Source organism: Symsagittifera roscoffensis, chromosome 6 (genome assembly GCF_963678635.1).
Source record: "Symsagittifera roscoffensis chromosome 6, txSymRosc1.1, whole genome shotgun sequence".
NCBI classification, from domain to species: Eukaryota; Metazoa; Xenacoelomorpha; order Acoela; family Convolutidae; genus Symsagittifera; species Symsagittifera roscoffensis.
Window position 1 is genome coordinate 44301589 of NC_087067.1, and position 14395 is coordinate 44315983.

General features: G+C 36.8%; 1 protein-coding gene across 1 annotated transcript; it reads left to right on the forward strand.

The window, feature by feature from the left end:
• The first annotated feature begins 1043 nt into the window (after positions 1 to 1043).
• On the forward strand, positions 1044 to 13948 carry LOC134848283 (uncharacterized). Its single transcript, XM_063865677.1, has 6 exons — positions 1044 to 1313; positions 8565 to 8811; positions 9285 to 9464; positions 9843 to 10056; positions 10862 to 11820; positions 13588 to 13948. Exons 1-6 carry the CDS (start codon positions 1047 to 1049, stop codon positions 13842 to 13844), a joined length of 2124 nt encoding a protein of 707 aa, XP_063721747.1. The 5' UTR covers positions 1044 to 1046; the 3' UTR covers positions 13845 to 13948.
• Positions 13949 to 14395: the final 447 nt, after the last annotated feature.

Genomic DNA, 14395 nt, shown 5'->3' on the forward strand with positions numbered 1-14395 from the left:
CCTTAAAAGTTTCCAGCGCACACCACTAACATAACTCAAAATTGTGAAAGCACGCTATCATTATCTGTAAGTTTTTACTTGTGTACATGAAGTTTAATTTTTTGCGTTCACAGTCAAACGTTGATCCGTTTTTACAATTGGGGAAAGTTAAACGAAAAAGTTTGCAGCGTTGGAGTTTCTCTTAACTGATTAGTCGTTAAGAGATTTTTTTGCAGACCAATTTTTTGTTGTTTTTGTTAACATCTTCCACTCCGATGCAACTCGCTCCACTTTTTTTACCTTTACTGCACAGGTTTCATCCAATCACGACTGAAAGGACTTTAATATGATAGCATACTCTATGCTCGAAGAGTCTTCTGTGAGGCACCTGAATTGCTTGAAAAAGTTCCTGAAGCCAGTGTTTTCCAAGTCTTTCAAGAGTGTTTCGATTAATAAAATACTGAGAAATCCCGTTTTTATAAAGATAATTAACTGAACGAAGAAAAGACACTTTTTGTTTCTTTCGCGGGTTGAAATTTGCTTTTTAGTGGATAGAATTTTAATTTATTTTTAAATTGGCTTTTTCTTTTTTTGCCGAATAAAAGGTAAGTTAAGTTAGGCTCTCCGATAACAAAAATGCAAATGGCTAAAAAAAACTGATTTATTGTTTCGAAAGTGGATTCAAATTTCTGAATTGCCAGCGGAATTAAAAAAATACCTTACCCATTGACCAATTTTTGTTTCGAAAGTGGATTCAAATTTCTGAATTGCCAGTGGAATAAAAAAATACCTTACCCATTGACCAAGTTTTGTTTCGAAAAGTGGATTCAAATTTCTGAAATCCAGCTTCAAAAAATACAAATTGAACCAGAGTTAGCTTTATGGAAAGCGTGTCAATCATGAAAGGTTCGTGAATTTTGAAGTGATATAAAGTGATTTATTTTTTCTGCGAAAGTTGGAAAAAATAATAAAACTTAATTTTTTTTTAATGGTTTTCTTGATTTCGTTGACATTTTTCCAACTGTCTGTTGGCTATGTCTGTAATAGGAGTTTGCTTTTAGTTGAAAATGGATTATTTGTTAAAAAATTTGAAGTTGCTGTGCAATTGTGAATCCATTGCAGCTCTTCCCGATCTGGTTTGGAGCGAAGTGGAATCATCGTTGAAAAATCTCTCAAAATTGAATGACCCTCACAATGAGCTGATCGATTTCATGAAGACTGAATTGAGGTCCTGTTTAGCATCTTTTTCTTGTGAAGAAAATTTTGAAGCTTATGCAGAAGAAAATTACGTGTACCAGGTGTTCCAGGCTGCCGCCTTACTTTGCCGTTTTGAGGTGAGTAAATTTGCTATTTCATTTTGTGTAACACTTTGATGTCATATCATAATGAATATCTTCAGTACTCTGGTTGAGAATTCTGCAGGCCATATAAAAGGTGTCCGAGTCTTTAGGGGAGACCCTCGAAGGTACCGAATGATTGAAAATGATTAAGGCCTTTCAGAATTCGGTATTCAGAAAGAGTAAGCGTGAATTCATTATTTAAAGAAGTAAGCGTTTAAAAGAAGTATCAAAAGTTCATTCTATTTTTTTAACCTAAAAGCTTTTAAAAAGTACAGGTTTAAAGACTCCTCGCATTTCAATGGATTGACAATTGCGAAGCAACTTCAAGTTTGTCAAGAAATAATCCATTTTCAACTGAAAGCAAATTTTTGAGCATTTGGTCATTAGAATATCCCCCACTTCTTTCACCCGGACTAACTACATTGCTCTCCTCGCATTTCATTGTCCCGTACGTTTTTACTTAGCTTGTTTATTTTTTTTAATTTAGGGAACTTCAATTTGATTTTTTTGGTCGAAAGAGTTGCAAAAAAGCCAAATGTACGATTTTATTGACTTTTTTCCACTGTTTATTGGTTATGTTTACACAAGCAAAGCTTGTGCGGTAGTGTGAACTCGCTTTTTTGCCAACCTAAGTCTCAAATATTGTTGCGATGCAAATATTGGAGGGACAATGGTCATTTTGAAAGTGTTCATTTTGATCAATAACCAGCTGTTAAGTACAACCAATGCTAAGGATATTAACACAGACTATTATATTACAAATACAGCAACAAAAACAACAGAAAGACTTAAATTCCTTCCACGAAGGTATAAAGAAATGTAATAACAAAATCAAGACGTACAAGTAGAACAATTACAGTTAATAAACCAAGAGCACGAGTTTTGCATTGAGTATGCATTCGCTGTGATATTGAATAGAAATGTTTTAATGTTTCTCCTGAAGGTAGCGGGACTATCATAAATGTCGATTCCAAGACCAGGATGGGCGAGAAAATGATTCGCAAGTTTCATCACACGATTAAAGAAGGACTCCCCAGTTCGTCGTTTCCTATTGCGTCGGATCTCAAACATAACTGTATCGGTGACTGGTCATTTCCGGTGCATAAGAGACAAAGTGGAACAAATCAAAATCTAATTTGTCGTTGAGAAGTTTGTTGAAAAGGGTGAGATCATTGAGTTGGTGGATTAGAGAAATAGGCAACATATTTGTCACACGGAGTAGAATGTTGTAAGGAGCTGTGTAGTTGCGTGTACTCCATCTGAGCGCTCTACATTGGAGCGCTTCTAGCTTGCGGATACTGGTAAGGTCTGGGAACCAGGTTTGAGAAGCATATAGAATAACTGATAGAACACATGACTTATAAAGTTGGAGTTTGGTAGTGGTGGGGCAGGTAATTGGGATGTTTTTTTTTTCAACACGAACAAACTCCTGTTGGCTGAAGATAATTTTTTTCCAATATGCGGTCTCCACGACAGGTCAAAGGCCACCCATACACCAATGTCTTTGATGCAAGAGACGGTCGATATCTGATGATTTCCAATTGTGAGTTGATATGTGTCGTCAGTTTTTCCGAATAACATCGTTTTACACTTGTCTGGGTGAAAAGTCATTGAGTTCTCGATAGACCAAGCGAGGAAATTATCAATATCGTGTTGTAGATTCTTTGCTATGGGTGATTCTGTCGAAATCATTTTGCTATCATCGGCAAACAGAAAACAGTCGGAGTATTTACAGTAGTCTGGGAGGTCATTAATGAATATAATGAATAACAACGGACCTAAGACGCTCCCTTGAGGAACACCACTAGTAACCGAAGCAATGTAAGAGAGAACCCCGTTAATGTTCACACATTGAGTTCTGGCAGCGAGGTAACTCCGGATGAGTTCAAATAAAAACTTGGGTCGAGGCCCATTTTTTTCAGTTTGTGCAATAAAACGACATGAGGCACTTTGTCGAATGCTTTTTGAAAATCGAAGTATACCGCGGAGGGCTTCTTATTGTTCTCAAGTTGATTGTAGATATTGTCAAGATAGGCTAGTAGTTGAGTAACCGTGGATCGATGTTTTCGGAAGCCGTGTTGTTGCTTGGCCAACTGCGACTTTTCTAGGATAAAGAAAGTTGAAAATTAGTCGCTCCAGAATGAGAGAGAGCCGAGGTAGAATGCTAATGGGGCGATAATTGGAAATAAGTGACCGAGAGCCATCTTTGAAGATAGGTGTTATGTAACTGCATTTCCATGTAGTGGGCCACACACAAGAGGATAGAACAAAGGAGAAAAGAATGTAAGCAAAAGGGGCTAATACTGCTGAGGCGTTGTGATACAGGCAGGACGGAAGGCCATCGGAAGACTGAGAATGTGAATCAGGGCATTTCGACAAGAGTGTTTCAACTTTTTTTACATCGAAGTTTAAATCATTCAGAAATATACTGGGTTGTTGGTCACCAGGTGGTTCAGGATTATCTGTTGTAATTGGATTAAACACGGAAGCGAAAAGTCCATTGAAAAGATCGGCTTTGTTCCGGTCATCGGTTGCGAATTTTGTTTCCCAGGTGAGTTTAGATGGCAGGGGGGCTTTCCCTGAGAATCGTTTCAGAAACTTAAAAGCTTCTGATGTAGACATCCAGCAGATGTCTTTTAGCAGAACGACTTTATCGAGCTCTGCCGACTCGAGAAAATTGTTTCTTGTAGCGTGTAGGAACTCTTCATTGAAGATTGAGTTCAATTTATGCTTCTTCCTCTCCAAGGTTTCTAGTTTATTAAGCATGTGCATTGTGTGAGAGGAATAATAAAAAGGCCTAGTGGCGCGTTTCTTGCGTTTATGAGGGACCGTAGAAGAAAGTGCAATGTGGACCATACTAGTCCATTCTGCACTGAAATCATTCAGAGACATACAGTCAATGGCCTGTGCCACACGAGTAATGGGTGGGAGGGATAGGGCGAAACGTTCAGGATTGAAGGAACTCCAGGCTAGCTGTTGGTTGGAGATGACGGCTGTATTCTAGTGGCTTTTCGAGAGTTGAAACAGTACACCAGCATGATCTGATAGGTTGCTCCATTTCGGGTTTTCGATGTGTTCTATTATATCAGTGTTGGTTAATAGTATAATATCCAGAAGATTGCCTTGTTTGTGGGTCGGGAAGGACAGAACTTGTTGGAGATTATTCTCCTGGCACCAGTTAAGGAAAGGAAGGTCAACAGCTTTGGTTGATTGATAGGTCGGCCAGTCAATATCAGGGAAATTGAAGTCACCGAGTATTAAAGTTTCATAGTGAAGACTATTTGAGGAATTGAAAGATTCTGTAAACAGGGTAAAATATTCAGATAAACAGTTACTCAGAGTCTGCGGCGAAATAGCATAGTTGCTGCTTCTTGGCGGATTATAAACCGTGATAATCAACAACATTGTAGAGTGGAATGTGATGATACAGGCACAGGCAAAGTCTTTGTCAACTCCAATGCTGGTGAAGTCAACACTATTAAATACAGAATTATTGGCAGCAATGAGGACGCCTCCGTGCGCCCCATTTGTTCGATCTGACCGACTGATAATATTATAGTTGCTCGCAGGAAAGACACTCATATCAGGGTGGTTACTATCTAGCCATGTTTTTGATAGTAAAAAGATATCAGGGTTGTAAGAAGTGAAAAAATTCAGATATGCTTATCTTCTCTGAAGACTTAGAAGGCTTTGGACATTCATCATCATCAGGGAAATATTGTTACTCGGAGTTGTCAGTCACAATTGAGAGATTGTGGAATGGAGAGTGTCAACATCGGCTAGTGTGTCAAGCTGTTTGTCTTTATAGTAGAGAGTAAGATTTTTGATTTTCATGTCTTCTTTCCTGATGCCCTTTTGAGAGAGAAGGTAGCGTGTTTTAAGCAGTGCTTCCTCTTTTTTTCTTTCTTCTTTGGTGCAGTTGCCTCGAAGGAAGAAGGAGGAGTCCTTGAGCAGGCCACAGGAAGCCTTGACCCGTTTGGCGGTTATTGCATTGTGAAATTGGACGATGAGAGGACGAGGCTTTCTTGCGTTTTTGATAAATGAGCCTCTACGGTATACATCGGTGATGACAGCATCCGCGCACTTCACAATCTTCAGAACTTTTTCTACATTTGAGTTTTCTTTGAGGAGTCTATCAGATGGAGACTTGAAATTTGTCACTTCGGGCACGTTCAGTATTACTACTGATTCTTTTCGATGTTCATCGTTGTCAGGAGGAGGAACATCAGCTGGTTTTGTGGTGGAGGTTAATCCATTGACTTTTGTTGTGATTTCCATCAGAGACTTTTTCACTCCTTTGCTTTCACTTTTGGCTTCTGCTGAACAAACTGCTTTGACCTGGGTGGAAAGATCATTAATGGAATTTTCAAGTTTGGGAATGTTCAGTAGAAGTTCTTGGTGCCTGTTTGCCGTTCGTAACTGTGATATGGACTCCCGTAGGAGGCATAGTAGGCTTTCTTTGGTTTGCTTGGATGTGATTTTATTGAAGTGTTCGGCGTTGGCGTGTACAAGTTCTTCTATTGTTGGAAAGTAATCGCGTTTCTGGTGACCATCCATTGCAGTGCAAGAAGATAATCCAATAGGAAGAGAGGAATAAGAATAAGAAGTGAATGAGAGAATGTAATACGAGAGGATACCGCCTGCAGACGCAAACGTCCAAACTACAGGGATTCAAAAGTCAAACTCCAAAAGTCGTCGGCCAATTTAAATAGCACTTTAGCTTCAAGGTATCGTGGATCTGTAGCGTAGAAGTAGGGAAGGAGACCCGTAACAAAATAAGAGGGTTTGAACCTGGCAGGGTCGGATGTTTGTAATGAACTTTTTAGTATACTAGTTAAAGTGCGTCCGCTCTATAAATTGCGGCATGTTAGTTGGTAAATGTCTTTTTTCAAATTGACTGCTAATGCGTCATAATCGGCTTGCTTTACTTAGCCATTATGTAGACTCAAAGTCTTTCTCATTCAGTTTTTCCCAGTAGCGTTATCGGTCTTGTTTTTGCTTGTGTATGCGAAGTGAAACTTCGCCTCTGTGTTTTAATCATTACAATTACAGTGCTGTTTTAAATTATCTGGACCAAACGAGTACAACTTTAGATACAAAACGCGTATTTCTCAAACTCTGTTGAGCCTAGACGAAAAATGATGGAAACGAAACTTAGCGAGAAATAAGTGAAATTACCAATTTAATTTGTTGCAAGTTATTTTTTGGCTTTTTTTTAAATCAAAAATTACACGATTGCTGTCAAAGTTATCAAATTGAGCTTCTTATGTGGCCCAACAAAGCTTAAGAGAAGATTCCTCTTTCAATTTTTGTAATTGAGTTCACTTTTGTTTTACTGCCACATATTGAGACTTATAGGGGTGAAAAAACGAGATGATTTTCACTTAAATAGGTCATGATTTAATATGTATTTTTTTTCGGGAAAAAGTTTTTGCTCAAATTTAATTTCGGGGTTTGACTAATGATTTCTTTCCAAATTCACTTTGTTTCCTTTGTTTAATGAAGGCAAACTCCAGTTATCGAACAGCGAAAAAGGCAAAGGTCACGAAAAACTACTCCTAGCTTTAAAAATGGACTTCAATTTGCCGAATTCCCAGCGGAAAATAAATTAAATTTGATCCAGTTTTCTCTAAATAGGACAAAAAAAAGCCAATCAAAAGTTTTCTGAAATTCCTTTAGGTTCAACTTGATAAGATTTTTTCTTCAAAAGTTGACAAATGTTCGAAAATATTCAATCATTTTTTTCCGTTTCTTTATTTTTCTGCACTTCCAATTTTGTTTGATATTTTTCCTAAATAATCATAGTATTTTCATTTTGTTTGAAAAATGTTTCTTTTTTGCAAATATTGTAGTTTTTCTGGAAAACTATACCAATCTTAAAAAGCAATACCAATAGAAAGACTGTCTTTTCCCTATGTGCTTGCATACTGCCCAAGTCTCTTTTTACTTCACCCACCGTCTTCGAAAAAGTCTCTATTTGACCCATAATTTGATTTTTTCGTTTTCTCCAAAACTACCCACCGAAATATGAAATTCTGGGTTCAATAGAGATAATGGGAAATGGAAACTCACCTGCTTTAGCCGCCGCTCCCATTTTTAAATACCAAGCTATCGCCCTCGGAAAAGGCACATTTTTGATTTTTTGTTCGTTTATCGAAAGTTTTTGACTTTTCTCGAAAACTACCCTAGCAAGTCTGAGGTTAATCGGGAAATCCGGTTTGAGGAATTTTCTCTGCTGGAGTGACCTCGAAATAGTTTGAACTGAAAAAATTAATGGATTTCGGAAAGTAAAGTTTTTGAACTTTTGACCGTTTTTTTATAAACTTTCGTGATTTTTCTTAAAGTACCCCATCAAATCTGAGATGAAGGGTTCAATTGGTAGAACCGGTTGCGAGAATTTTTCCTGCAAAAGCTGAGACTTCTTGATTTTTTCTAAGAGAAATGTTACGTCCTCGGGAAACTTCGATGTCTTGAAATTGTTTACTCTTCTCACTTACTTTAGTAGAGAAACAACTAAGATTTTGGGCCAAGTCCAGTTTTTGAAATTACGCATTTCGTCTGTTTGAAATTACGCATCTGTGTAAAAAGATCTAATACGTACCTCCAGCTTTAACAGGGTCCCTAGTTGTCTTTTATCGAGACTACTAAATTTTGGCTCGCCTAGTTTTTTTTCCACATTTTTCATGCTTTCAATGCTTTTGGTTTTTTATGTTCGTTGTATGACAGGTGGTGCGAAGATCCGCTTCGCCTCGGTGTTCCACCATTTCTTATTTTCAATTATTTGAGAAAACCGCCGTTCAGTTTCCAAGTTTTTTTGTTTAATACGGTTAGTTTTAATCAGCACTGTGGACCATATATCCAAATAACGAAAGATGAATAAGTCTTAAATGCAAAATTGTTCTGTGAAAGAAAGTCGACATTAAAGTTTTCCTATTTTGAATGTTTTTGCCCGCATAAGACAAGGGGCGAGTTTGACTTCCTGACCAGGCAAGGGTTTTTAGGTACCATTTTTCGACATCCATTTATGTCAACCAGCCCTAAAGTTTATCTAAGGTGCCTTTGGCGCCAATAAACACAAAACTCAAGTGGGACGGCGAAAAAACGCAATTTTTTCGGCCAGCATTCTGAAAAGTACCCACAAACGCTGTTGGAGAAAATTTGGGCAAAATTCAGTCTTTTCAGTGTGTTGTGAGAATTGGTAAAATCATTTTGGCCGACCTAATTTTTTAAAGCATTGTTTTTCAGGAATATCGTTCTATCGGCCAATCAGAAAATTTTCACATTCCCTTGAACATTCATCTACAGAGGTTAAGAGGGAAATCACTGAAATGTCGAAATTTATTACAAGAACAATCGATAGAAATCCCTCCTTTGCTGCGCTGTCTGGCCAACTTAGCCTATAACTACATAGAGATTCAGAGTGCACTGCAACATAACATTCCGCTGCTGGCTCAATGGATTATCGAAATATCTGGGGTAGTCCAAATAACAGGTTTGTTGTGTTTTACTTACAATTAAATTTTGGATACAAAACTCTTCTTTGCTTTTTTGTCTCGATTCACCTATATTGATATGCACACGTTTGAGTCAATTTGTCCTTCTTCAATTTTCCTTGATCAGAAAATTTTTGTAGTTCTTATATTTCCCCATTTTTGGTCGCATTTTTAAAAATACATATCAAAAGTCAATTTTGAATCAACACTTGAAAACTAAGTTAATATGCATTATTATCCTCAAAAACAATGGTGAGCTGCTTTTCGAGAACCCTAAAATGTCAAATTTTAACCAGATTTTTGTTGTATTGAAGTACACTCTTTTGAGATTTTAGCAGTCTCGCCAATGAAGACAAAAAACAGTAAAATAGTAAACAATAAAATTCAGGGAAAATAATTTTGAAAATATAATTTTGAAGTTTGGCCAATAATTTTGATGCTGTACGCTGTACAAGAATTTGCTTGCATTTAGAAATCACGGAGCCTCACTCGGATCTGATAACCGTGTGCTGCGGATCTCTTCAAAACCTCCTGATCGAGACCGAAAAGGAAACCTCAGTTATACCAACTCCAGCTACAAATTCAACGCCTTCCTTAGTCTCATCACTAATCTCTATTATCGGTCATCTTGAGTCTCTAAACAGTTCTGAAGGTATAAGTGTGGTGTGATAGTTTGGAAGGTATAAGTGTGATAGTAAAAATTATGACGTTTTTTTATAAATAGTAGGAAACCTAATTTCAGAATCGTTGCCGTTCATGCCTTTTTAGGTCCCCAAACCTGTGTTTTCATATGTACAACTTATAGTTTTGCCTTTCAGTGGTATCAAAATGGGGATTCAAGTTAGTCAATCAGTTTCAAACCCATTCGATTTTCATGCTTAGCAACTTATGACATGCTGGTCAAGCAACTTGTTATACCTCAATTAACACTTAAGTCTTCGAAATCGTTGGACTTTTCGTGAAAGTTGAAGGACCGATGCTCAATATTTGCTTCCTCTGTGGACCCCGCTATCATTCTTTTATGTTGTAGATTATGTTGAGAAAGCAATCATCTGTTCGTTCGCTTTACTGGAGAGAGTTCTGGATTTTCCTGATGGTCGAAAGTTGTGGCTGGTGTCGGAAGCAAGTGTTGACTGGACGTTGGAGAAATTGAAAGGTGGTTTTGACGATGCAAGTGTTGATAAGTTGGCGTTGTTAGTTGCTTGTGAAGCTGCATTGATGCAAGATGGAATTGGGCATAATAAGTACGTCGACCCTAATTTCACGTCATCCAAGTTCATTAAGTTACATTGCTATTCTATTTTTGTACGCAAACGAGCTCGCGAGCGTAGTGTTATAAGATTTGTTCACTTTTTCCTGCGCAAGTCGCACTTTTTAGAGTAAAACTATGTTCAGTTTATTAAGCGCGTTCCTTGCTGCCTGATATCGAACGGTAAGTAATAGAAACCAACGCTTGTGTTATATTGCGACTTAACTTTCTCCTGACTAACTCGCATAAATTAGTGCTCATCAAGTTAGTGCCTAATTTCAGATCATTCTCGGCGTTTTATCGTCATGTGTTTTATCCACTTTATTGGCAGCTGGCGTTTGATTGACTCATCGATACTATGGCATAATTGTGGATATGTTTGACTCCCGGTCGGAGATCCGAATCGCGTGGGGGTTATTCTTTTTTTTTCACTTGCAATAAGCAAGGATATTGCAAACGGGTTCTAGACTTTTTTCCTGTAAAGAACTTTGTTCACAGATTGGACGAAATGGTAACCGTTTCAATAATGCCATGGTTAGTGTAGTTGTTGCATATTAGGTTTGTGATTTGGGTGTGTGTTGAGAGTTTTCTGTTTTTTTTCTTGAGATGGCTTACAATCTTGCCGAAAATTGTTGTTAGAATTTCGGCACTGTTGTAGAGATAATTTAATTTTTTTTTTAGATTTATTTCAATATTTGTTATTCTTTTTAACGAATTAAGCATTTTCTCTTCTTCAAACTGAAAAAATTTTTTGAAGTGCATTTACGCCTCTGGAATATTTATGCATATGTGTGTTTTAGACTGTTCAGCAAAGGTCTAATCCTCGTTTGTGAGAAGATTCTGCATGTAAATCCAGCTGATCTTGGAGAAGATCACGAACAATGGTACTCCTCAGCATGCAATGTAATAATTGGAATTTCAATGGACCAAGAAGTTTCTTCACATATTCTGAACGGCAGCGAGTCACATCTCAAAGAACTGCTGAAGACTATGTATTTGCATGAGTATTCATCATATGTCAGAGCATCAGCTTGTTTGCTTATTGGGAATTTGGCCTGTGATGAAACGAGCGTGACTAAATGTTTCGAAATGGGTCTGTATCATGATTTCATAGCTCCCATGTTGTTGGCATTAGAAACTGAATATTCAACAGTCGAAAGAGGAAGCGAACGAGAAAAAGAGTGTTTAATAATGAAGAGCTCGGCTCTAGTTTCGATGAAGAATTTTCTAGTTCCACAAGCAACAAGGAAATCGATATCCGAGGATGTCCAAATTTGCGACGCGTTGGTGAATTGTGCTATCAAAACACCACCTATGGATACCAAAAATTATTTCCAAGTGCTGCAAAATATACGCCTGTTAGCTTCAACTGGCCAAGATTTTAGTGGTTTCAGCTTCAGTAAACGGTTAATATCGAGTTTGAGCTGCGATCAGAATAGCTGCGCGAGAAAATTCTGTGATAAAGTTCTAGAAACTTCTAAAGACGTGCCTATCGATCATATAAAAAATGAAAGCAGCCGCCTACTGGCTACCTTAATTGCTAATTGTGACGTCACTGACCAATCAAAGTTATCGAGTGACGCACTTGTTGCTTTTTTTGCCCAATCAGCTGTCAGTATTTCCGAAATGTTGTTGCATGGGTCGTACGTAATGATGAACGAAGGAGGATTGGCACTGTCTATTGTGGTTAATCTGAACAGTTTCGAGTCAATGAAATTTGAGTTCGAGCTAATCAAGAAACTCGTGGAGAATATCATTCGTAAGTGAATCACTTTTTGAGTTTCTAGTTTTTTTTGTATATTTTTTATCGTTTGCTTATTGGCTTATTACTCAAGCAAAGATTGTGTTATAGTATGAACTATGTTTTTTTCCAGCCTAAGTCGCAAATATTGTTGCGATACAAATATTGTAGCGACAAAATGTGTTCATTTTGAAAGTTTTCATTTTGATCAATAACCAGCTATTTAGTATAGCCAATGCTAAGGATATTAACACAGACTATTATATTATAAATAGCACTTTAGTTTCAAGGTATCATAGATCTGTAGCGTAGAGGTAGGTAAGGAGAACCGCAACAAAAAAAGAGGGTTCGAACCTGGGCAAGCTCGGATGTTTTAAATGAACTTTTTCTTATACTAGTTAAAATGCGTCCGCTCTATAAATTGAGGCATGTTAGTCGGTAAATTTCTTTTTTTTTTCAAATTGACTGGTACTGCTAGCGCGTCATGATTGGCTTGCTTCACTTAGCAATTATGTAGACACATAATTGGCGTGCGTCACTTAAGAAATTTTGTAAACCCAAAGCTTCACTCATTCAGTTTTTCCCAGTAGCGTTGTCGGTCATATTTTTGCTTGTGTATGCGATGTGCAACTTCCCCTCTGGGTTAATTCAATGAATCAGCTGGATTTAAACATTGAAAATAGTAACGAGTGCCCTTTTTAAAGAGTAATGAAAGCAGTGAAGACTCTTGTGTAGGTCTTGGTGATTTTTTTGTTGTTTTTTCAGGAAAAAGTCTTAATGCCCTAATAACTACAGATGTACATTCATACATATTAATGCATTTATGAAATATGCACTTATTGAGTTCAATTGGAATTCATCTGCTGAATGTCATGTTAATAGCACTCTCTAAATACAAACGTGGAAATGGCGCTGAAAAACGTGAAGATTTCTAGTTTCGAAAGTGGAATTGAATTTTTATAGATTTCCACCGCAATAAAAACTTTACCTATTGATCCAGTTTTCTCAAATTGGGTTAGTGGTATCAGAAAAATGCCAAGTATAACTTGTTCTAGAAATTCAAAGAGCTTAAAGGGCATCTATTTTTTTCTTTGAAATTTGAAAGCCGAGGTTTTTTCAACAAAGTCAGTGTTTTTTTGTTTGCTTGCAATAATTACTCTTTTCCAAATGTCAGTTTGGCTATGTTTTGCAATAGACATTGTTAAAAGGAACTTTTATATTTTCCTGCTCATGTTTTGCAATAGACATTGTTAAAAGGAACTTTTATATTTTCCTGCTCAAAGCAAATTGATTTGTTAAAGAATAATGAACGATGTGAGTACTCTTGTATGAGTCTTGGTGTTTTTTTTTCAGGCTCAGTTTTGATTTTTTTTGAGGTTTGACTTTTGATTTCTTTTCAAGTTCAGTTCATTTTGTTTGTTGAAAGGAAGGCAAACTCCACTTTCGGCCAGCAAAAGTCTAAAGGTCACGAAAAACGTGATCGACGTCTAGTTCCGAAAGTGAAATTTATTTAATTATCAGATTGATTTTCCTGCGGAGTTTACAATTTTACGAATTGATCCTGTTTTCTCATATTGGGTTGTTATTGCATTTCGCATTGCTCATAAATTGTTATTGAAATTCAAAGAGCTTTAAGGGCATGTATTCTCTTAAAAAATTGAATTAAAAACTCTCTAAAATTCGAAACGCAAAAAAAAGAAGTCAGTTTTTTGTCAGTTTTTTTTTGTTTTCATGCGTTCATTAATATTTTCCAACTATCAGTTGGCTATGTTTGGTTCTTTTCAGACGCAGTGAGATCCAACGTCCAGGCGGATCTGAAGATGTCGTCCCAGTCTAATATGCCACACCACCTGGTCAACATCAACTCACAACTACTCCAGATTATGCTCAGATTCATCTCAAAACTAGACTCAGATGAAGAGAAACGACTGATGAATGAAGTCATTAAAGAAAGTCTAATCTCACAGATGGAGTTTGAAACTTTGATAAGTAATGAACTCACAAAAACTCTAGCTGAAAAAATAAAGCAAAGGATTGAATGAGTTTTCTATTGAATGATTATTTACTAAATTATGTCGTATTCGGTTGTCTATAATTTTTTTTATCGTGCATGAAATACAGCTATATTTATAGTGAGTATAAAAAACTTGAAATTTATGTAGAAGTTTTTAATCTAGAGCTAGACTACCAAATGCTGGAAAGCGTAACCGTTTGAGGTCATTAAAAATACAATCTTTCGCGGATTATTTCTACCTCTACTTGGGTTCAGCAGGCTTGATACAAGCAAAAGCAAAAATACTGAAAATAGGAGTTAGTCAGAAGTTAGATTTTAGCCAATTGTAAATATTCAAATCGTTAAGAATCTTATTAATCAGATGTTTAGTTTTAGTTTCTTTCGTGATGCGAAATTCTTTAAGGAAAACAGGTGTTATTACAAATAGTCTTCTGTTTAATGTGAAAACTCCACAGACCTGTCTAAGTATCAGTTTCAACACAAGAAAACTTGAAACGGAATCCAAACCTAACAAACGAATAAAAAATCCGGAGTAATTTAGTAATTTCAAATGTAATTCTTAAATTTGGAAATTATTGC